This window comes from Cavia porcellus, unplaced genomic scaffold (genome assembly GCF_034190915.1).
Source record: "Cavia porcellus strain 051 isolate PalLab524CR breed Dunkin Hartley unplaced genomic scaffold, mCavPor4.1 scaffold_3, whole genome shotgun sequence".
NCBI classification, from domain to species: Eukaryota; Metazoa; Chordata; class Mammalia; order Rodentia; family Caviidae; genus Cavia; species Cavia porcellus.
Genome location: NW_026947486.1, coordinates 60,513,966 through 60,538,940, shown reverse-complemented (window position 1 = coordinate 60,538,940; position 24,975 = coordinate 60,513,966). Strand labels below are relative to the sequence as shown.

At 36.2% G+C, this 24,975-nt stretch overlaps 1 protein-coding gene across 3 annotated transcripts in view; it reads left to right on the top strand.

Moving 5' to 3' along the window:
- The first annotated feature begins 1,638 nt into the window (after positions 1-1,638).
- Positions 1,639-24,975, top strand: part of Nox1 (NADPH oxidase 1) — a 25,084-nt gene continuing 1,747 nt past the window's right edge. The window contains exons 1-12 of one of the 3 annotated variants that reach the window (XM_013153697.2): positions 1,639-1,856; positions 8,084-8,140; positions 12,500-12,610; positions 12,831-12,915; positions 13,239-13,390; positions 13,494-13,675; positions 13,763-13,895; positions 21,553-21,645; positions 21,996-22,231; positions 22,409-22,571; positions 23,005-23,151; positions 23,341-23,465. In XM_013153697.2, coding sequence (XP_013009151.1) covers positions 1,812-1,856; positions 8,084-8,140; positions 12,500-12,610; positions 12,831-12,915; positions 13,239-13,390; positions 13,494-13,675; positions 13,763-13,895; positions 21,553-21,645; positions 21,996-22,231; positions 22,409-22,571; positions 23,005-23,151; positions 23,341-23,465 — 1,529 coding nt within the window. In that variant the 5' untranslated portion in view covers positions 1,639-1,811. Of the gene's footprint in view, positions 1,857-8,044; positions 8,141-12,499; positions 12,611-12,830; positions 12,916-13,238; positions 13,391-13,493; positions 13,676-13,762; positions 13,896-21,552; positions 21,646-21,995; positions 22,232-22,408; positions 22,572-23,004; positions 23,152-23,340; positions 23,466-24,975 lie in introns of all 3 variants that reach the window. The other 2 variants (XM_063246173.1, XM_023565580.2) reach the window with 2 other exon arrangements.

Genomic DNA, 24,975 nt, shown 5'->3' with positions numbered 1-24,975 from the left:
CTCCAGATAAATTCAAAGCATAAATATGAAATGCAAAAATAAAAATTTTTTAGAAGACAATATAAGACTATTTTAGTATTTGGCTAGTAATTGATTTCTAAAATAAGTCACAAAAATGTATAAATCTCAAAGGAAAAGACTGATAATCAGAGTGCATTAAAATTAAGAATTCCATTTATTGGAAACAATATTGAAAGATAGCTTTAGTATCTTATTATCAATATTAAAAGATAATGAAAAGACAGTTGGATGTGGGGGTGTACACCTATAATCCCAGCACTCTGAGAGGCTGAGGTAGGAGTATCAGAAATTCAAATTCTTCCTGAACAACTTAGTGAAACCTTGTCTCAAAATTTTAAAATGCCTAGGTACATACCACAATGTGAAGACCCAAGTTAAGAAATAAGTGAAAGACAAGTCATAAACATAACCATACTATAAATTTATCAGATAATAAATAAAATGCTGAAAATCTGTAGGCAAAAGAAAAACAAACAAATGGAAACACAGATCAGAAACTAGACATTTATCAAAAGAGAGAAATTAAATGACCAACAGTTGAGTCACAAGATGCTCAGTCTCACTAGTCATCAGGGAAATGCAAATTAAATTAAATCATAATTGCTAGAATTATAAAAATAACCTGGAAATAACTATTGGTAGCCATATGGAGGAAGTAAAACTCTCACCCAAAACTCACTAAAGTAGATGTTTTTTTTTTTTTTTTTTTTTTTCTTTTTGAGACAGGGTCTTGCTGTACAGTTCAGGCTGGCCTTGAGCTCACTTTGTAACCTACGCTGGTCTTGAACTTGCAACAATCCTTCTGCCTCAGCCTCCGGAGTGCTGGGATAACAGGCACGAGCCACCATGCCCGGCAAGTAGATGATTTTATGTGAGCACTTTGGAACAGAGTTTAACATTATGTAATAAAGTTGAACAGGGCAAATCTTAGGAATAAAATTCCTGGGTATATATCTTAGAGAAATAGTTTATGTGTGTTATTGTGTTAAAATCACTCCATCCTCATATTCATCAATAGAATAATCAATAAATTAAGGTATATTCATGCAATGGCAAATTACATAGGGATATAAATGAACTGAAACCATGTATAACCAACATATATGAATCTCAAAAAAAATGTTGAAAGAAGCAAATCACAGAAGCATATATACATTCAGTTAGGTCTCATTTACAAAAAAAATCAAAACAGGAAAAGCCAAACAATATTGCTTAAATATATATTTATAGCTAGTAAAAGTGTAAAGAAAAAGAAGTAAATGATTATACCGAAGTTTGGGTTGCATCTGGTTTGAGTTCTTTGGGAAAAAAAAGATGTGCCTGGGGAGAATGCACGGGGGTTTAAGATGCTGGAAATCAATATTCTGTTTTAACCTGGGTTGTGAAATGCAATATGGACAGAGCTCCAAGTTAATTATTCTTCTCATGAGAAAACTTAGCAAACCTCTTATCAAGGAAAGCCACTCTTCGCATTAGGTCATGATGATAAGAGCATAAGAGAATTTTTTTCACTAAAGAAGATTGCTATTTCCTGAAGGGGTAAAAATCTCAACAGGGAAAACCCCTGTGGTTCTTATAGGTAGGGCTGGTCTACTTAAAGCTGATAACAAAGTTCTGTCCAGAGGAGGAAGGCAGAATGCACTTATTCATTCCTGGGTAGGTGTGCAATTTTCACATTTTAGACTCACAGATCCTGAACAGAACAGGTAACAATATCAAGAACCCTTCCAGAATCCGAATTTCTGAATCTGCTCTGCTGCTTCAAGAGGCTTCAAAAACATCTCCTGACAATGGGAAACTGGCTGGTTAACCACTGGTTTTCAGTTTTAATTTTGGTAAGTGTTGTTTCACTTCCTATTAATTAGGAACTTTCACAGAGTAAGAAGACATCATATTTGTCAATATTTCTAAACTTTTTCAAAAGAAAAATAGTTTATGGTAATTATTTGGCTCATGAAGACCAGTTCTCAGTTAAACAATACAACCTTAGGCCAGACAAGAGAACAGACCCAAGTGATATGCAGTTGTTTATGTGGCCACATCACAGATATCTGGCATTTTCACTAAAGAAGATTGCTATCACAGATATTTGGGAATTCTCATCCACCTTACTTCTAGGAATTCTACTGCTTTCTCTCTAGCCTTTCTATACTGCAGTCATCAAGATTTCATTAAAAAATAGAGTGTTTGAGAGGAAAGTGAATTTAGACATCATCTTAACTTGGTACAGTGCGCTGGAAGTATTGTAACCTACTTGCCTAGATTCTAAATGTCCTAACAGCTACACTGAAAAAGGTCCAAAGAAATAGGTGAAATTAATTTGTAACAATATAATTCATTTAACCCAACATATTAAAATTATCTTTTCAACATTAATCAATATTGAAAATAATGAGATAATGTATATATTTTTATTTTTCTAAGTCACTGATATTCTATGTTTATTATATACTCGCAGCACATCTCAATTAGAACTAGCTACATCTCAAGTGCTCACAGCACTGCAGAATGCATGTATAAACCAAGTCTTGGTTTTCAAAAAAAAAAATTAAGGAAGTGACTTGGATGCCTCACAATGAATTGGTTGATAGGGTAACACTCAAACACAGTTCCCTGATCTTCATGCCAGTTTTCCATTACCCCACCTATGCACAATTCCTTCCTTATAAAACACACACACACACACACACACACACACACACACGCACACACACGTTTCTCCACTCTCATTCTTCTACTTTTGGGCCACACCTAAGTCTAGGGCTCCCTGTGTCCTTTATTGTTTTCCCAGTATTTCATTCCTTATTTGTAGAGCTCTTTTTGTTTCTTATAGCGGGCTTCCCAGGTGTACCAAATGTGGGGTTCCTAGTGAGTGGCTTGTTTTGCGTTTAATATGCTTTTTGTCAGCCTATTCCATGATTTTGAGATAGAAATAGGTAATAGGTGGGTGATAGATCGATAGATAGATATTTAGATAGATAGATAGATAGATAGATAGATAAGTTTAATCCCAGCATTGAAAAAAGGCTTTATGCTAGACAAGTGCCATGATTCATGTTTTGAATAACTCAATGCCCTATATTTAGTTTACACTATAACAGAAAAAGCATTAGTTTAGGAGACAGGGAATCTGACCAGTAGTTTAAATTCTATTACTAAATGAATGATGTTGATCAAATTATTTATTCTCTCTAGATTTAAATTCCCATGTGCTGGGAGAGGTGATAGGTGTGTTGGTAGCAGAACAAAAGGTTAATGAAGTGACTACCTACAGATATAAAGGTGTCGCTAGCCCTAAAGTTCATTGTTTTTCTACCTCTCTCATTATAGTTGTTTACATTTGTCTGGAGAAATTGATTGCCCATGATGTCGCCTCATTTTTAACTTTCTAGGTTTGAAATATACCTATTGGCAGGCTCAGACTTTTTGCTATCTCTGACAAATAGTCCTGTGCACTATTTATTACTGAAGAAAAAATTATTCAAAAATAGTTATAATCTGCCTTTCTGTCAGGTCTTGTATTTCACCTTCTTTTCCACTTATAATGGAGGAAATGATAGCCAAGGAAGGAAATGGAATTCCTTATTTGTGGATGTCACTGTATTTCATCATTTACCTTGCTTACAACTGATGACAGATCCATACAGAATGCCTTAATTCTGTATCCCTTTTGGTTCCCGAAACATTCACATTCTGCTTAAATGAGCTCTTCTCCTCTGTCTTCAAAAGTATTGAAATGTCTGTGGCTTTCAATTCTCTTTTTTCATTGGAGTCAAGAGAATCTCTAGAAGACAATTCTGAAAAAGAAAGATTCTGAGCAGAGAAGGCAGGAAAAACTGGAAAGGCCAGTTTTGTAAAGATGTACCTCAGTAACCAGCATTTATTGAGCTGTTACTATGCATTAAACATTGCTTTAATCACTTCATGTGCATTATTTCATGTAAGAATCACAACGTTGCAGTGGAGTAGATCTTGTTACTGTCTTTGGTTTTAGCATTTTTAAGTAGTACATTTCTGCAACACAAAATGAATGCTATTATCATATTTAGTTGGTACACATGCACACCTCAACGTAAGTTTTATTTCCTTTTCCCCATCTTTCCCTCTTTTCTCTCCATCCATAAATCCCCTTTCCATCTACAAAATGTCTGTCTCTCTGTTTCCTATAATCTATGTTTTATATTGCTCTTTAAATTATTTATATTTTGAATTTCTCATATGAGAGAAGTCATGTGATATTTAACTTTTGCTATCTGGATTATTTTACTTAGCATTATGATCTCAAGATGCAATTTTCTACAAATGACTCAAATTTATCATTCTTATGGCAGACTAATACTCTATCACATAAAAATACCACATTTTCTTCATCAATAAAATTGTTGATGGACATATAGGCTGTTTCCAAGATTTACCTACTGTGAGTTCTGCTGCTATAAATATAGGTATGCATATATCTGTCTAATATGATGTTTTTAACTCTTTTGGAAAAATAGTCAGAAGAGACACAGCTGGTTCAAGTGGCATTTCTATTTTTAGTTTTTTAAAGAAGCTCCATACTGATTTCCATAGCACTTGTACTAGTTCAAATTCCCAGCAACCATTTAGAAGGGTTTCTTTTCCTCCACAACCTCACCAACCTTCCTTGTTTTTTGATTTCATGGTGATAATTCTTTTTGAAATAAGACGGAATCTCAGTGTTGTTTTAATTTACATCTATCTAATAGACAAAGATGCTGATTATTTTTCAGGTATTTATTGGGCACCATACATCTCATAAGAAGTATTTATTGGTGTGGGGATTTATCTCAGTAGTGCAATGCCTACTTGGCAAGTGTGGTGTCCTGGACTTTGATTCCAAAAAATGTGCATTCTTTTTAACTGCCCACTTCTTGATTGGGATGCTTATTTGGGGGAACCTAACATTTTACATTATTTACATACTCTACATATTAGTGCTTGATTCAAGGAACAGCTGACAAAATGTTTTTTTCTTTTTTGTAGGTAGTCATTTCACTCTGTTGATTAGTCCTTTGCTCTACAGAAGCATTTTAATTTGAAATAATCCCATCTGTTAAATCTTGGTGTTATTGTTTGTGCTATTAGTGTTCTGTTCAGAAAGTGCCTATCCCTACGTCTTCAAGAATTTTAAATATTTTAAATTCCAGAAGATTCAGTGCTTTTGTTTCACTGTTTAGGTCTTTGCTCCATTTTATATTATTTTAGTACAGGATGAGAGATAAAGTTCTAGATTAATTCTTCTTCATGGGACAAATGGTTTTCCCTGTGCTATTCTTTAAAGAGGCTGTCTTTTCTCCAGCATATATTTTTTACTCTTTGTCAAAGATTGAATGGCTGAATGTTCTTGGGGTTGTTTCTGTACCCTCTTTTCTGCTCAACTGATCTACTTGTCTGTTTTTGTGTGAATACTAAGCTGTTTTTATTACTGTAACTTTTGTAACATACCTTGAAATCTAAAATGCTTCCTGATTTGCTCTTGTTGTTCAGGGTTGCTTTTTGCTACTCTCTGTCTCTTCACTTTCCATATAAATATTCAGGTTGTTTCTTCTAGTTCTGTAAAGAATGATGTTGGCATTTTGGTTGGAATTTCATTAAATCTATGTATCAGTTTTGGTAATATGGGCATTTTGACTATATGTACTACTGCAGAAACAAGGAATATATTTCCCTCTTCTGAGGTTCTCTTCAATCTCTTTTCACATAACGCTATTGTTTTCATTATAGTGGTCTTTCACTTCCTTGTTGGATTGATTTTTGAAGTACTTAATTTTTTGAAGCTATGTAACTGGGATTGTTTTTCCTAATGTCTTTCTCAGTGTGTTCTTCATTGGTTTACAGAAATTATGTTGATTTTTTGTATTTTTATGCTGTATCCTCCTATATTGCTGAATTTGGTTATTATTCCTACGCTAGGAGCATTTTGGTGGAGTTTTTAAAAAATTTTATATGTAAAATATCATGTCATCTGAAACTAAACACAGTTTGACTTCTTGTGTTCCTATTTGTGTTTCTTATTTACTTTTCTTACCTGACTACTCTGGCTAATGTTTATACTATTGCAATGAACATAGGTGGTGATAGAGGACACCTTTGTCTTGTTCTTGATTTTTGGAGGAAAGGCATTCAGTTTTTTTACCATTTACTATGATGTCAGCAGTGGTTTGTAATAAATGGATTTTATCAGGTTGAGATAAGATTCTTACATACTTTTTTCTCCCAGGTATTTATCTTGAATAGATGTTGGATTTTGTCAAGGCTTTTTCTATTGAGATGACCATGTCATTCCCACCTTTGATTCTCATTCTCAATAACACCCTGAAAATGACTAGAAAACATGCAGATTGGATCAAATAGCTGATAGATGACTAAAAAATCTAATATAAGAATTACAGGAATAAAGGCATAATTAGAAGATGACCAAAATGTATAAAGATTTATTCACTAAAATCATAGCAGAAAACTATCCAAGTCTAAAGAATTCAAATACAAAAAGTAAATCAAATCCCAAATAGCCACAATCAGAAAAGAACCTCTCTACAACAGAGCATAATGACAATTCCAGGAATTGAACAAAAGGCAAGAATACTGAAAGCTGTTAAAGAAAAACAGCAAGTTATTTATTAAGGCAAGCCTGTTAGAATTATAGTAGATTTCTAAGCACAAGCCTTAAACTGCAGGGGATCATGGAATTAAGTTTTTAAATTCTAGCACAAAACAATTTTTAGCCCAGATGCTTATATCCTGCAAAATTAGCCTTCAAAATTGCTCAAGAAGACATTCCATAACAAATAAATATTTAAAAAGTACAGGACCACTAAACCAGTATTGCATAAAATATTCAAGGGACTATTATCATTATTTTACAGGTGAAGAAATTTATATTCTGAGAGTTTAAATTATGCATATGTCTAAGATGGCAAAACATAAATAGTGATGCTACAACTGGATCCTAAGGAATTTGACTCCAATTATGACATCTGAAATCACTATGCTGTTTTGCTAGAGGTCTGTGAGTGGTCCAGGTCTAGGGAATATGAATGAATCATGTCCTAGGCTATAGGCTTTTTATCTGTGATCTAAGATATTTCTTATCCATTCTGGCAGTAGGGATATATTCTAGAGATATCCTAGTGCCACACAGACCTGTTGAATTATACAGGAGCACCTCTGAACTTGGGCTTGAGCTCAATTGTTTGGTCTCTAAGGCAACTGAGCAATGAGTTTCAAATTTCTCCTCTAGCCAACACAGTAACAGAGATTTGGACAGGTAAAAGCAGTCTTAAGAGCTTCAACAAGTCCAAAGTAACAATAGGGTAATTTGAAAGATGACTCACAAAATTAAAACAGGTAAACGTGTGTCAGCATGTAAACAGGCAGGTTCACTTGGGAGTGGCTTAGCTAGTCTTTTTCAAGTAGGTATTATTATATATGCTAAATTTATTCTTTGTTTCTTCAGGAGTTGACTTATCCACTTATTGGCACCTTTAGGTGCAACAATTTAAGTGCTGTGGGCCAGGAATAAAAAATGTTTCTATAAAAAGCTAGATACTATACATTTTAGGCTTTTGGGAACCACTATTCCAACTATTTGACTCTGTCACTCTTTCAGGAAAACAGCCATAAACAATACAATAATGAGTAGTTGTGGCTAAGTTCCCCAAATCATTTCATATATGGTCACTGAAATGTGAATTTCATATAATTTTTATGTAGTGAAATATTATTCTTCTTTTGCTTTTTTAACCATTTGAAAATGTGAAAACAAAAAAGTTCTGAGTTTACAGAATGTACAAAACCAGCGAGGATCTAGATTTGCCCAGGACCTTAGATTCATTAGCATTGAGTACATATCTCAGAGTGCTAACTCTCTCTGAAAACAGGTTGGATACCAGCAGAACTGTATTCATTGAAAATAGAAACATAAATGCAAAACAGCCCAAGTTTTCCTATCACTTAGCTCCTTCTTCCCAATTTCACTATATTCCTTGTTTTCTTCTTCTAGGTTGTTTGGATAGGACTGAATGTTTTTCTGTTTGTACAGACTTTCCTGAAATATGAGAAGTCTGATGAGTACTACTACACAAGAGAAATTCTTGGGGTGAGTATGTGGAGAATCTCTTTTTTCTTTTTTGAGATAGAATCTCGCTGAAGGGCCCAGGCTAGTCTTGCACTTATGATCCTCTTGCCTCAACCTCTCCAGTAGCAGGACTTAAAAGTATGTGTCATTACTTTTGGATTCTTCTTTTTCTTTTTTAAATTTCTGATTCTGGCTACTTTGCAATGCATTGCTCTGATTTCTTCTAGGGGCAATATTGCCAGAAAAAAATAAGATTCTCAGATTTGAGTTTTTGATTAAGAATCATTTTTCATATAAATATGTTCCAAATATTGCATGAAACATAGGACTACAAACATATTCATTTTTAAAAACTGAAGTTCAAATTTAGCTGGTCAACTTGGATTTTTGCTTAGTAAATGTGACAACTCTATCTAGGACCCACTGCCCTGGCTACAACACAAAACATGCAATAAAGAAAACTACTAGGCAATGATTTTCAAACTGGTTTCCAAAACCTTAGGGGCTTCACCAGGGTGCAACAAGAAGGCAGTACTCCTGTCCCTGCCCCACTTCAGCCAGCATAGCCTTTATGCTCAGCTTATGATTTTAAGAGTTTGCAGAGAAGAAAAAAGAAAGAAAAATCCAAAACAATGTGAAAACCCCTGCTGTAGACTAATGTCACCTCTCTATCAAATAGAAAAAAAATACTTAGTGGAGTCTGAGGTGCAGGTATTGCTGCAGAACTGAAGACCCACAGAAAAATGCCAAGCATGGTGGCACATACCTGCTACCCTAGCATTTGGGGAGAATAAGTGTCTTGGTTACTTTTTACTTGTTGCTGGGACAAAATACCTGATGCCAAAAGTTAGGGGAGGAAAGGTTTATTTCTTACAGTTCTTGGAGGTTTCAGTCCATACTCAGTTGGCCCCAAAGCAGGGTGGAAAGGCAGGGCTGCAGTTCATGGCAGCCACAAACAGCAAGGCAGAAACCATCAAGAGAGACACACACACCTTCTTCCCGCCATATCCTGGCTCCACCGCTGAGCAGGTGAAGCACTCACATCAGCAATCCAAGCACCAGACAATGAACCAATCACAAGTGCTAGATTTGGTCAAGCCCATAATTCATGAGGCTTGGGGGCCCTGACATAAACCATGACATCCCACCCTGGTCCCTAAAGACTCATGCACATCTTTTATATAAAAGACATTTAGTCCATCTCAAAAAGTTGCCAAAGTCCTTAACATGTTTAGCATTGCTGAAAAGTTCAAGTCCCAAGTTTCTTCCAAAATCTAAGGCAAACTCTTAACTCTAATCCCCTGTACAAATAAAACAAGGTTAAACATTTCCAAAATGCAAAGGCATAAGATAAACATTCCCATTCCAAAAGTTACAAATAGGAGACTATGAAGCATTGGAAATAAAACAAGTCCAACATCCAGCAGTGTGACCATTAAGCCCTAGAGTTCTATGCTCAGCATTTGAAGCAATCTGGTTGCAAGCTCCAAAAGCCTTGGGTGATTCCACCCCCACAACACTTCCAGGGATTTCAGTTCCCGCAACTTCCATCTTAAGTCCCCTCTGCTTGCTTTTTGCAGCTTTCCTTGGATGATCTACGTTCCTGGCTTTTCCAAACTTCTGGGGTCTCTACTGCACCTTTGGCTTCACCCTTACATCTTTACATATTGCCCTCTCAGGGGCCATATGCTTGGCTTGCCAGGCCTTTTGCAATTGAGGTGGAAGCCATCTTACCCTCAGAATTAGTACATTTTCCTTACACCTAAAATCAGCACCACGTGGATGCCACCAAGGTTTGCTGCCAGCTAGAGGAATAGCCAGGCTTTTCACTCTCTTAGCTGGAGGGGTGGAGTGCCTGGATCACTGGGCTCTGTCAACCTGATTGTGAGGAAAAGCTTCTCTAGGTTGCCGCCATTCTGGACCCTGGTGTGGCTGCTGCCATTTTGAAACCTCATATGGCCTCCATCAATATTCTGGAGCATGGTGCTCTGCAGCTTTCTCCTCTGAGCAAATGTTTTCACTTTTGCAGTTTTGAGGCTGCAAAGGATGGAGACCCATTGCTTCCTGGGATACCCCCTGTCCATCTTTTTCATTTCTCTGTTCCTTCACAACAATCAAGGTCTCAGCTCTTATCTTTGCAATCCAAAGCATTCTAGTCAGACTCATAATGTTTTAAATCATCCTGATGGGCTCTTTGCTCTTGATTTACAACATAAATCTGGCTAAAAGCCCCCAACAATAGCCATGCCCACTGCCTTAACATTTGACTGTCTTGCAATTTCTTTTGCCAGATTAATCAGTCCTCTGCCCTTAATATCAGTCTCAGGCAAAGTTTGTGGGCCTGAGCAAAATGCAGACAAACTTTCTGCCATGTCATAACACGCACCATCTGGAATCCAACAACCAACATGGTCCTTCTTCCCAACAGAAACCTCTCAGGAGGTATTTACCAGCAGGCTTTCTATCAGCCTTCTGGTCTCCTAAGCTCTAACCAGAATCTCCCATGCAAGACAGCCTAAGCTGTTCCAGCTGTATGCATTCAGGCAACATCTCTGAACCTTTCCAAACTCTTCCTACAAACCATTTCCAAAGGCTCTTGAACCACATGATCAGGTTTAGTCACAGCAATGACCCCCCTCCACTGGTACAAAATTCTGTCTTGGTTATTTCTTTGCTTGTTGCTGAGACAAAAATACTTGATACTCAAAGTTAGGGAAGGAAAAGTTTATTTCTTGCAGTTCTTAGTGATTTCAGCCCATACAGAGTTGGCGCCAAGGCAGGGTGGTATGATGGGGCCACAGTGCATGGCAGCTGCAAACAGCAAAGCAGAAAACATTGAGAGCAGCATTTTAATTATAACATTAGTGATATTTGATATATAGAAATAGATATTCATTGGGATATTGTAAAGTGTTGTAATGGGGAAAAATGATTTTCTTTAAAAACAATTTATCCTGTACAGACAGCTGCTACAGAATATGGAACTGTGAAATTATATTTCTGTATTATCAACTCTCTTGCCAATTTTAGCTTTAAGAAACCTCTGTGACTCAGATAAGCAAGCTGTGAGAACCAGTGAGGAAATGTAGGATCTCACAGATGAATAGATAAAATTTATTCTGAAGTGGAACAGACTGTCTCTACCAAAAACAGTCAGAGTATGACTCAGCAGAGGAAAAAAACATGGGTCATTTGGAAACACTAGAAATGGAAAATTGTAGGGAAACCTTGTACACTAAATGGCCTTCATTGTAAGCCACTGTGACATTAAGCACATCTTGACCTGGCTTATCAAATCGATGGCACATTGTTCTAGGTTTAGGTGTTATTGAAAAAGATTTTGTGCCTTAAATATTATTGGAAAAAGACTGAATAATTGTTAACTGTCACCCATACCCCACTTTTTAGCAAGTTTTTGAAAAGCACATATGTAAGGTTGGCCAGTCAGCTAAAGTGGAACAAAAATTTCCTGGCTGCTGCCACCACCCCCATTACAACTATAAAATTGTCATGCTCTGTCACCTGTAGTCCAAGTCTATTTCGTGTAAAGCCCTGATTTCTTGACTCCTTTTTAAAAAACAGTTTCTACTGATATAGATCATGTTGTTCTTGATTTATGCCACTGGATGCCCAAGAAAATTAGCTTGAAAATCTCTTAGTTTCTGCCTTCTCAGGTTTGGAGGTGTAGTTCAGAGATAAACTGCTAGTGTAGCATGTGGGAGGTTCAAGCTTCAATCCTCAGCAATGAAAAAAATAAAAATAAAAAATAGTTTTCGTAGTCTTGCCTAAGCCTTACTCGATTTTTAAAGACATTTCAGTAGTTAAACTTTTAATTTTATTATGCAATTATTTCATGCTTATAATTTCAACATGAAAAGATATAGAAGAGAGGATAACATAGTCATAATATGTAATTATAAATTTAAATATAAGATTTATTTAAAATTATATATAAAATATATGTGATCTTCAAGGTTGCTTTAAGAATAATATCACTAATAACATCAAATAATAACAAATAATAACATCAAATAGCATCATAATTAAGTGTATTAAACAAAAAATCTCTGCAATGCATCACACCCATAGAATGCATTTGCTAACATGAAGTAATTAAATCACCTTGCTAATCATGCTAATAAATACATAGTAAAATATTACCAAACTGTTATAGGAATTTATTAAAATCAGTGCATTTTCTGTCTGCTTGCAAACAGGGGGACTAGCCTAATGGTACTAACTAGTACCATTAGTACTAACTAGAGAGAGGAAAGCAGGAAGAAGCTGTGATTCTGTCCATAAAAAAGCCTAGATGAGTGCACTGAGCCAGTGTTTACCTGCTAGGTGGTAAGATGAACAGCAGTCTCTTCTCTGCTCTAGACGGCATTAGCTGTGGCCCGAGCCTCTGCTCGCTGCTTGAACTTTAACAGCATGTTGATCCTGGTTCCTGTGTGCCGAAATCTGCTGTCCTTCCTAAGAGGCACCTGCTCAGTGAGTCTCACTTTTTTCTCAATCTTCATGTTAATCCCGATATCCTCAGTAGGATTGCTCAAGTCCCTAAGAATGAAAAACCAGAGATCTCCTTTGGTTATTAAGGGGTTGGGTAAGGATTGCTGGATATTGGTATGTATCCAAGACATGTTGGTTATGGGTTAATGAATTTCATGAGACTGACTGGTGACATCTGGCCTTGATCACTTTATCTTTGTAGTTTTGCAATCGCACATTGAGAAAGCCTTTGGATCAAAACCTCACCTTCCATAAGCTGGTGGCATATGCGATCTGCATATTCACAGGTAACTCAGGCAAACCATGAAATTGTGTACCGCAGGGCATTCACAATTTATTTTCATTCACCCACACAAACATTCAAAGCCACACTGAGCACTTGGCACTCTTTGTCAAGCACTGCTCTAGTCCTTTGTTCATGGTGCTTGTATTCTAGTCCCTTGGGAAGTGAGTGGATGTAAATAAATACCTTGGATCATTCTGCATTACTGGCACTTACTGTGAATTCAGCGTCTGCTAGGCCCTATTGTCCTGTTTTGATGGGGCATGCCTGCCATAATGTTCCTGAGACACCTAGGATTTTTTCTTCTCTTTTTGTCTTTCTGTTTAGCTATCCATATAATTGCACACTTGTTTAATTTTGAACGCTACCACACAAGCCAACAGGCCAAAGATGGATCCCTTGCCTCTGTGCTGTCCGGTCTATCTCATCATGAGAAATATGGGGGTTCTTGGCTAAATCCTTTCCAGTCCCCAAACATGGTAAGTTGGTTCAGTGGCAAGGTATCTGGAATCTGGTCATGAGCAAGAAAATCATGGTATCCTTCATGTGCATTGTATCAGGTTGACATTTCTCCTTTTACAGACTGTGTTGTATGTGACATTCACCAGCATTGCTGGTCTCACTGGAGTGATTGGAACAGTAGCCTTGATTCTCATGGTAACTTCAGCTATGGAGTTTATTCGAAGGCATTATTTTGAGCTCTTCTGGTTTACACATCACCTTTTTATCGTCTATTTCCTCTGCTTAGCACTTCATGGCTTTGGGTAAGGTCTTCAAACTCTTATTCTCATGCCCCAGCAGCAAAACATTGCATAATTCTTTACCCCAAACTGTCCTTTCTTCTGTTTCAGAAGAATTGTCCGGGGTCAAACGAAGGATAGCATGAAGGAGAGTCATCCGCACAAGTGTGCACAGTCTTTTGAGAAGTGGGATCATCATGACTCTCACTGCAGGCCCCCTCAATTTGAGGGGAATCCCCCTGAGGTAAAAATTCTATGGACAAGGATAGGATCATGTTAGAAGTTGTTACTGTTGGTATTGTTACTCTTGGACTTTTACTGTTACCATTATTGTTAGCTTAGCTCTGTGCTGGATACTGTGAAGAATATCCACAAGATTCTGAACTTCAAGGGCCAGGCAACATCATCAGCAACAGGAGATTTTGAGAAGACACCAGTGGTTGTGTTAGTGGCCCCTTGGATCTATATGATCAGATTCATTTGCTCACTGCTAACCAAATCAAAGGAGGTCATAGATTTTTGGTGGAAAAGGAAAAAAGGACTTATTCAAAGCTAGTTCTGAGGGGATGAACAAGCCTCATTTGCCTCAAATTACCTTCTCCCCATGTTCAGGTGTGCAAGGTTCTTTTATAGTAAGGGAGGGAAAGTACAATGAGGCAGTACAAATTTCCAGGCTTGCTACCAGGCCCTCCACCTTCTGGGACCAGCATACACATGTTCTTTTCTTTTCTTTTTTAAAATCTAGGCCAAGGAAAGGAAAGGGTGTTGGTTACCTGCTGGGCAGGAAGAGTTTTGGAGAAGCTGCTTATATCTAAAAGATAAAAAAAAAATCTAACTTGTAAAGTTCTGTTTGGTTGTGTTGGTTATGGTAACAACTGCTTGCACTATGACCTTCTAAGAAGGTAATAGTGACAACTCACATGACGATAGCTGTGTAATATGGATTATCTCATTAATAGATAGCAATAATCTTTGATATGCATACTACTTTTGTCTCCCTTTTGGGACACAGGAACTAGGCTTCTAAGAGATTAAGTAAATACAGTAAGTCAGTAGTGGGGCTTGAATTCAAGCCCAGACCTTTTGGAATCCTACTCTTGACCATAGCTCAGTTTTGAAATCCCAAACAAATTTTTTTCTTGGTAAAAGAAAAAAAAAGCATTCTTAAAGTGGGATTTCTGTGGTGTTATAACATGCTTGTTTGAAACTATCATTAGATAATGTAAGGTTAAAAAATGGAGTTCTAGGAAAACTTCTAATACTCCAGAGTATTATGGTTTACTTCCATTGCTCATAAAATAGGTTATACTGAGGAATAAATGAAAGGGAAGTGTGGCTTCTAGTACCTCAAGGATGATTAAACTCTTTAATCAGGTGTAGTAGTAAGAGCAATAGTTGAGCTTTCATGTAGAAAGAAAAAAATTTCTAAAACAAAAACTTCCCAGGTTGGGCCTGTGAGGCATGCCTGTAATCCTAGCATCCAAGAGGATGAAGCAGGTGGATTGCTGTGAGTTCAAGGCCAGCCTGTGCTACGCAGTGATTTCAAGCCAGGCTGAACTGACTGAGGAAACCCTGTCTCAAAAATAAAACAAAACAAAACAAAAAACAAATGAAAAATTATTAAGTAGAAAAAATATTTTACAACTCACAGACCCTGGGCTAATTTCCTAATAACAGAAAGCAATAAGAAAATGCCAATGACCTGATATAAATGATGTAGAAGAAATGAACATAATGATATCTTAATCTTCAAAGCATGAAATACTAAGTAATCTTATTCATGAAATCATAAGATGTGCAAAATAAAACTACAACAACAGGTTAATGGGTTAGTAAAAATTAAAAATTTAGCTAATGTATGTTTTCTTATGCATTGCTGTTGAGAACACAAACCTTTACAGCTGTCTGTAGAGGGCAGTTTGGCAGATTCCATCAAACTTTAAAAGTCTACTTCCAAGGGTTTATTTTACAAATATATTTGTATATATGTTAACTATATGTATTTTTTCATTGCATATTTCTTGACAGGACAACAAAATAATAGAAACAAGTGTCCCAATAATCAGAGACTAGTTAAATTATGGAACTTTCATATAGTAGAACATGTAGCAGCCAAAAGGAAAAAGTAGCTCTATAGTACTAATAAGGGCCACTCAGTTTCCAAGATGTTAAATGTAAAAGGGCAGGGTAGTGGGTATTGTCTGTCTGCATTTGAATGAAATAGATTGCTTAAATGGATATTTCCAGAAAATCCACACAATCATACTGACTGCCTCTGGGGAATTAGAAGGAAGGAATGAAAGGATGTTTTACTGTTCACTGTATACTGTTTTGGCCTTTGGAATTTTATATCATGTACAGTTAGTCACATGTGATTAACAATGTGGTTATGTTCCAAGAAATGTGTTATATGGGGATTTCATCATTATATGACTATCACAGAGTGTAATTACACACCTAAGGTGACTATGACATCACTAGGTGATACAATCTTATGGTATCACTGTCATACATTTGGTCTGTTGTTGACAGAAAAATATTATCCAGTGCATGACTGAGAACTTATTATCTGTTTAAAAAGTAATGTGTATCGCAGTGGCAAAGCACTTACTTAGCACGACGAAGTCCCTGAGTTAGATAGTATATACTACTGTTACTACTACTAACAATAACGTAATTTTCAAAGAGCATAGTTGGTATATATTAATATAACATTTTATCTCTAAAATCAGAGGAAACTATAAGATTACAGCTGAGACATTTTGTATTGTTTGACTGGTATAGAAAACTTTAAACTGGGTGTGGTGGTACAAGCCTGCAATCCAAGCAATCTGGGAGGGTAAGACTGGAGAATTACAAAATCAAGCACAGCCTGGGCTCTTTAGTGCTTTAGTGAGGTCCTATCACAAAATAAAAAAAAAGTGCTGGGAACTTTGAGCTCTGTGAGAAGGTCCTGGTTCTAATTCCCAGTACTACAAAAACAAAATGAAGAAATAAAAACTCCAACAACAATAAGGAAGACTTTAGGCAGGAAACTAGCTCCGTGGGGAAGCAGCAGTCAACCCTGCCTCTGTGCACACTCCAGCAATCCCTCCAGACACTTCTGCCACAGGTAGCCAGGACAGGCGGGAAAAATAGCAGCCAGCCCTGCACCAGAGCACTCAGTGGCCACCATTGGATACCTATAGACAACACTGGCCAGGAGAACACAGGAGAACCAACCATGCTCTGTAGAAATTGTAGCCAGTGCAGGAAGTGCTTGGGACCTGACTGCCCACTTGTTTGGAAGAACCCAAGAAAATGTCAAGAAGAAGAATCAAAAGGCAGTCCTTGGACTCCAATCCAAGCAGGGAAATCCAGGAGATGAAAACATGGAAGAGACGGGGAGGACCACCTGAAGAACTGCAGAACACCTGAAGTTTCTGATGTAATGGCAACTGAAGTAAAGAGATAACTTCATGATGCTATAAAAGAAATAACAGAAATATTATCACAAGTAAAAGAAGAAATAAGAAACATAATAAAATAATAGTTAAGCATCTCTAAAGAAGACATAGATTAAAAAAATAGAGGAGCATAACAACATGAGGGAAATTGCGAATGAAAATATGAGAGATTTAGAATGCATGAAACAGATTCAAATAGATATCCAAGAAATTAAAAATTCCATTGAAAGTTGGCAAAACCACTTAAAGAAACTTAAGATAGACTTTCAGACAGGTGTGTAGCTTGTGATCATGAAAGGAAAGATCTCTAAGAAATAACAAGGAACCAGGAATTAACAATTCAATGACTGCATGATGACAAAAAGAAAAATGACTTAAGAATAAGAGGTATCAGTGAAAAAGTAAGGGTCAACACAAATGACATTAAAATCCAATTTACAGAAGTAATAACAGAAAACTTCCCAAACATGAGAAAAGGATGGGATATAGAGTTAACTGAGGCATACAGAACTCTAGCTAGCCATAACCAAAATACATCTACACCCAGACATACAATAATTAAGAGCCCAGAAACTCAACACAAGGACAGAATATTAAAAGCTGTCAGAGAAAAGAAACAGATCACCTATAAAGGAAAACCCATCAGAATCATGACAAACTTCTCAACACAAACCATCAAGTCAAGAAGAACTTGGAGTGAAGTATTTCAGTTCTGAAAGAAAACAATTTCCAACCCAGACTGATGTACCCTGCAAAACTATCTTTCAAAATTAATAGCAAAACAAGATACTTCCACGACAAAGAACAACTGACAGAATTAATGACCACCAAACCAACTCTCCAAAGAATACTGAAGGACATTCTAGAGAAAGATAAAGAAGACCATGGTTCCAGTAACAGTGGCAGAGGGGGCCTACTGAGCAGGGTAGACAACTGAATGAAAGGGAAAAGAGGGGAGTCAATGGCAGGAAAATAACATGGCAGAGATGAGCCATTGCATGTTGGCCATAACCATTAATATAGATGATCTCAATTCATGAATAAAAAGAAACACAGGCAGAGTGGATCAGGAGACAAGATCCATCAATATGCTTTATTCAATAAACACATTTAACTCAAAAGGAAATTTATAGACAAAATTAAAGGAGAGAGAACAATGCTTTATGTGACAGGGAATCAGAAAAAAGTATGGGTAACTTGCTCATCAATTGCAGAATGGATAAGAAAGAAATGACATTTTCTATACAATGGAAAGATACTCAATATAAAGAAAGATAACTTCAAAGCTCTTGTAGGTAAATGGATACAACTTGATATCATGCTCGTTGGTGAAATGGTTTAGAGTTACGTTGGTGAACATTGTGTTGTCTCCCTATTATAAAAAAACTGAAGGAGTTAGTGGAATCCAAAATGCACAATAGATGTTGCAAAGGTGAAAGGGAAGGAGATGTTTAAAGGGAGAAGGCAGTGGCAATTGTTAATGTATATCCTGTTTTGAAACCATATTGTTTTCATTGTTCTGTTTAGCTTGGTTTTATTCTATTTTGTTTTGTTTGATTTTATTATATTTGATGGCACAGACAGCTATTTTAAAGATAGCAAAATATATTATGGTAGCCATCATTAATTTCCAATTATCATGTTTTGAAGCCCTAATTGCTTTACTTGTTTCCTTTTGATTGATTTTATTTTGTTTTGTTTGATATTACTATGTCTGATGATATAAGCAGCTACTTTGAAGATAACAAAATGCAATATGGTAGCCACTGTTGTATTACTTTTGTCATGTTTTGAAGTCTTGTATTGCTTTCATTGTTTTGTTTTGACTGTTTTTAATTTGTTTTGTTTTGTTTGATTTTATTATGCCTGATGGTATAAGCAACTGCTTTGAAGATAACAAGATGAATTATGGTAGCCACTGTTGTATTTCTTTCTTATTTTGGAGTCCTGTATTGTTTTCATTGTTTTGATTTTACTTGGTTTTATTCTGTTCTTTTTTGTTTGATTTTATTATGTTTCATGGTATGGGCAGTTATTTTGAAGATAACAAGAAGCATTACAGTAGCCATTATTGATTTTCTGTTATCTTGTTTTGAAGTCCTGTACCATGTTCATTGTTTGTTTTGATTGTCTCTATTCTATTTATTTCTTCTGGTTTTATTCTCTTCAAAATGAAACAAAAACAATAACAAAAACTTTAAAGACATCTATCTAAGTCATATTAACTAAGTTTACTAACTAAGATGGTGAATACGCTGTCTTACACACCAGCTTCCATCCCCCCCCCCATTTATTACCTGAGGTAAATTAGACTTGGCCTATTTATGGGTAAAAACTCAAGGGTTGGGCTAGGGATGTAGCTCAGTGGCAAAAGTGCCTGTTTGGCAAGCACACGGTCCTGAGTTTGATCATTGGAACAAAAAAAACCCAAAAAGCAAAAAAACAAAAACCCACTCAAACAGCAATAAACACCTTGATGGTTGCTTTGATTGATCACATAATATTTTAAGGGAGTGAATACCACAGTGTTTCCATGTGAACATATTACTTTGTTTTTTCCATATACATTTAAAAGATACTTTCTCCATGTTCCCCTAATTTAAAAATAAAATAAAAATAATACACATTTATTGCATAAAGTTTAAAATACATGGAAAATATTTAGAAATAAATTAAAATTCTAGGGTTCTACCACCTAGAGGTAGTGGATTTCTAGGTGGATGCTTTGTGTGCTGTCAAATATCCTTCTAAGACATTTGTTTTAAAACAGTTGTATATATTTTGTTTTAGAATTTGAGATTTACTCGTATATTTGCAGTACATAATGATTATATTCCTCTTGGGGTATTGGTACATGTCCATACACATCTTAATTCTTTTTTCATCCTTTTCTCTTCCCTCCTTCTCCACTCCTTCTAGCTCTTGGTCCTCTTCTCTTTTGCAAAAGATCGTCTATTTCCTATCTTTTATTTCTCCTTTTATTTTGATATATAATTTTTGTTATTGTTTCCTTTAGTAAATATTGTGACCATTACTATAGTTATGTGCTGTGTGCACAAGTTAATTATTTTTTTTTAATTTCTACAAGTAAAATTCCAGAGCCAAAGAGAGAGGATACTTTTGAGGATATTGCCAAATTATCATCAGGGAAGATGCTGCAAGTTTGTACATTCATAAGTTGTACAAGTCCATTTCCTTGAATCCCAGTTATTTTTGGCCATTTACAGTAATACTTCAATACTAGACTATTTTGAAAATCATGGAATTCAGGGCTCAATATATTTTGATATGAAAGTTGTGTAACAGTATCGATTGTTTGTTTGGTACTTGAAACACAAGTTACAACTTGAGACTGCCTGTTGCCTGGAGACTCACTATCTTTCCAGTGAAAACAATTTGTTTGGTACTTGTGTTTTGATACTCTCAGAGCCTCTTGGAACCAGTTAACAATGAGTGACTAGGTTCCATTGTATTGCTTAAACTTGTTTCTGAATTTGAGAAATTAAAATGATGTCCTGTTTTAATATATATTTCTCTATTTCTGAGGCCAATATTTTTCCACATTGTTTTTATTCATTTAAGTATTTTTCCTTCATGTATTCTATTGCATCTGATTGAGAACTTTTTACCAGATAACATGTAGCATCAAGTTGTATGATGTCCACTCTCAGTTACATTAGCCCCGTATCTGCTCCTTCCCTCCCCAGAGATACCCAAGAAAGTTATTTGCCTGAAATAGAAGACTTCATTTCATATAGTTCCAATGTATCACACTTGAGCAACTATACAAGAAAGGACATGACTTCGTATTGCTAGGAAGTATATTGTAGTAGATCCTCTGCATATAGAACACTGAAAAGCATTGAGGGGCAGTAAATGTAGACAAGATAAAAACACACTACTGTTCTGTTTCGAGCATCTAAGAAAAGAGGCAATGTGTTAAGTATCAAGTTTTATATATTGTTGTTGTTCCTAAGAGCCATCAATCACATACTTCCATTTTTTTTGTTAGTTTATTTTATTTTTAATCATCTGACTTTATACCACATTTACCTTCTCTGTTGGTTTCTCAGATTGAACAAATTGTCCTGGAAGATAGTCTTAGATTTTTAAAATTAAAATTAAAAATTAAATTTTAAACAAAATTTTAAAATATATTATGTGTACATATATTACCATGTATTTTATTTATGCCCTTTGCTTTTGCTTCCTGCTCAGACTTATAAATTTTCAAGGAATGATCTGTTTTATAAGTAACAAATGAGCAAACAAAACAATTGGAGTATATTCATTTCTATTTCTGTCCTCAAGATATGGTGAAATCAGTGGCTTAATAATGATACACATCAGAAAATTTAACAGATATTTATTAAATGAAGGAATGAACTGCTACATAAGTAAGTCCTAACTAAGAAATTCATGGGTAACCTCATTCTTTACTTCATCTTTTTGCAGTCTTGGAAGTGGATTGTTGCACCAGTGATTCTATATATCTTTGAGAGGATCCTCCGTCTTCTTCGATCCCAGCAAAGGGTTATGATTACCAAGGTAAAGGAATATGCATTTTCTTCTTTCTCTGATAAAAATTTTGTTCTATATGAGTACAAAACCAAATTGTCATGGTGGTTGCAAATATTTTAAAATATGAGTGGAATTTTTTCACAATCTTTAAGAGAAGAAATGTTTTGTTTTTCTTGAAGAATCATGAAACCTCTTAACAGAGTTACGGTTCTGTATTTCAACCATTGTCTAGACTTAAATGCTGTTGGACCCTTTAGAAAGGACTTGACCTCACTTTTTAACAGTTACTAGCCCTCCAGTTTTACTCATTTACTTTAAATGCCTGTCTTTGTTACCATCTGAATTTGCCTCCTTTGGTCTATGTGCTTCATTCATAGGTAGTCATGCACCCATCTAAAGTCTTGGAATTACAGATGACCAAGCAGGGATTTAGCATGGAAGTAGGACAATATATTTTTGTTAAATGCCCCTCAATCTCTCTCCTGGAGTGGCATCCCTTTACTTTGACCTCTGCTCCAGAGGAAGATTTCTTCTCTATTCATGTTCGAGCAGCAGGGGACTGGACAGAAAACCTCATAAGAGCATTTGAACAGCACCATTCACCAGTTCCCAGGTAGGTCCTTAAGATGGGAAGAGATTCAGACCAGGATAAAGAATGATAGAAAAGAATTTCTTGTTGAAGCTCAAGTCTGGTAAGATAGACTATAATTAATTATGTTTCTGGGAGGATGTTTGAGGTTGAGGGTGGAGGTGAGATTTAAGTTGTCTATTCTCTTCTGTCTTCTTCCAGGATCCAGGTGGATGGTCCTTTTGGTACAGTTAGTGAAGATGTTTTCCAGTACGAAGTGGCTGTGCTGGTTGGGGCAGGAATTGGGGTCACTCCCTTTGCTTCCATCTTGAAATCCATCTGGTATAAATTCCAGCGTGCAGACCACAACCTCAAAATACAGAAGGTACATTACCACATGTAGCTATTCATCTGGTCTGGGTCTGACAGGTCTAGTTCCTTCATAGGCAGAGGTCTTCACAGCTAATAAAGGGCTAAACTGTCTCTGAAGTTATGAGTGAGTGATTGCTTTTCTCTACCAGAAAATCTTCTACATATTCACTGTAAGAGCAAGGTCCTCTTTTTAATTTGGAGCTTAAAATGACCTTGGACCAAGATGACGTTGCAGGGCTCTTTGTATAAGAGAAATTTCTATAAGAGAACCCTGGGTATTCATGCTGCCTAACATCTCTCACTTTGTAAGTGTGATTTATCAGGTCATCTGTACCCTTGATCAACAAATAAAATAAAAAAATATATATGTATGTTTCTATTAGTATAGGAAGTGAACATTTTTAAGTGTACATAATAAGGATACGGCCTCTTTTTGTTGATTCCAGATTTATTTCTACTGGATCTGCAGGGAGACAGGTGCCTTTTCCTGGTTCAATGACTTAATGATTTCCCTGGAACAGGAGATGGAAGAATTAGGCAAAGTAGGCTTTCTAAACTACAGGCTCTTTCTCACTGGATGGGATAGCAACATTGTGAGTATAAATAACACGGTAATTCCCATGTAAAATATAGAATGAATGTTAGATAAAGGATAGTATATGCTGATTAGAATCAATTAGTTATGATTTTTACCTTCCCTCACCCTCACACTGTTTAAAATTGCCTGAAGGAAGTTGCTGCTATAAAGACTTATTTTTTCAAACTTATTTTTCTGACTTCAGGCTGGTCATGCAGCATTAAACTTTGACAAAGCTACTGACATCCTGACAGGTCTGAAACAGAAAACCTACTTTGGGAGACCAAAATGGGAGAATGAATTTTCTACCATAGCTACTGCCCACCCCAAGTAAGTAATTCTCCTCCAATTAGTTGAGTCTGCAGTTACAGTTTAGCCAAGGTATTAAAGCATGTTGAACATTCTTGGGACAAGATCTCTGAAGCAGAAACTATTTGTGTCACTCTTAAACTCTTGTTTAAACACTGAGAAAATTTCATCTGGGTTTTAGCAAATAGGAATCTCGAGGCTGGAACTGGTGAGAAGGTATTGCTGCTCTAGCAAGGCTCCATCCAAGCAATGAGGCAAAGGCTCATTTCTGATCTATATCACCAAATAAAACAGAAGTGGAGCAGTGCAAGACAAAGTCCTTGAGCAATTTGGCAGGTGAAGATCAACTCCATTTCACAAACATTATTGGTTACATTATTTAAGCTCAGCACTCAGCATTGAAGGTTGAAAGAGAAATAGGGTATGCTTCTTGCCATAAAGCAGCATACATTTGAACAAGAGATGCATGTAATCAAAGTAGAATGATGTGCTCCATGAAACAAGTGCATGAACATTAAAGTCTTTATGAAGGCAGCAGTAAGAGCAGTTAGTGCCTGGGATTTGGATGCTCTTGGGTTCTCACGCTGGTATTGCAACTTTCTAGTTCTCCAGGACCTCCAGCCAGAAAACCCTTTGACATTCAGATTCCTCATTTGTAAAACGGAGGTCACATTAGTAAATAAATGCTCAGTTTACTCAATGGCAAGGTTGTTATCAAGACTGAGGCAATACATGAACAATGCCCTATAAATAGTAAAGAAGTACATAAGCAAAAGAGATTCTGATAATTATCATGTTGAACTGAACATGGTCAAAATTCAGAGCACATGAGATTGCCTAGGAGAAAGGAGAGGAGAGGAGAGAGAGAAGGAAAGAGAGGAAAAAACAGGGAGAGATGAAAAAGAGTGACAAAGAAGAGAGAGAGAGAGACTGAGATAGAAATAGTAACAGAATGTCAAAGGAATACCTAGATTATATAGGAAAGGAGAAAGGTAAACCAGGGAAGAAAGCAGAAAGCAGAAAAGAACTAGAAATGTACTGTAGTGTCATAGAAGCCAAGTGAACAAATGGTAGAGAAATGCAGCCCATGGTGTTGGAGAAGTTGCAAGATCAGGAAATATGCATATAGCTTAAGTAAAATCTGAGCAGTTTTATAGACAGAACAGAAGCCAGTAGATGGGAGTAAAATATACAAGGGGGGTGAAGATTAAAATGGCCATGATATGATAGACAGTATCATGTGTTGTTGAGAAGAGAATTTGAAATCTTACCATACTTTTTGTGGGAATGTGAAACAATGCAGCACTTGAGAATTCTTCAGCAATTCCTCAAAGTGTTAAACATAGTGTTTCCATATGATCCAGTAATTCCACTCTTTCATATAAACTCATGAGAAATAAAAACATATACACCCAAAAACTTAAACACATGAATGTATACTTCAGCATTACTCATAATAGACCAAGTTAAAAAAAATGTACATCAACAGATATGGTATATTAGTGGAATATTATTCACCTATGAAAAGTAT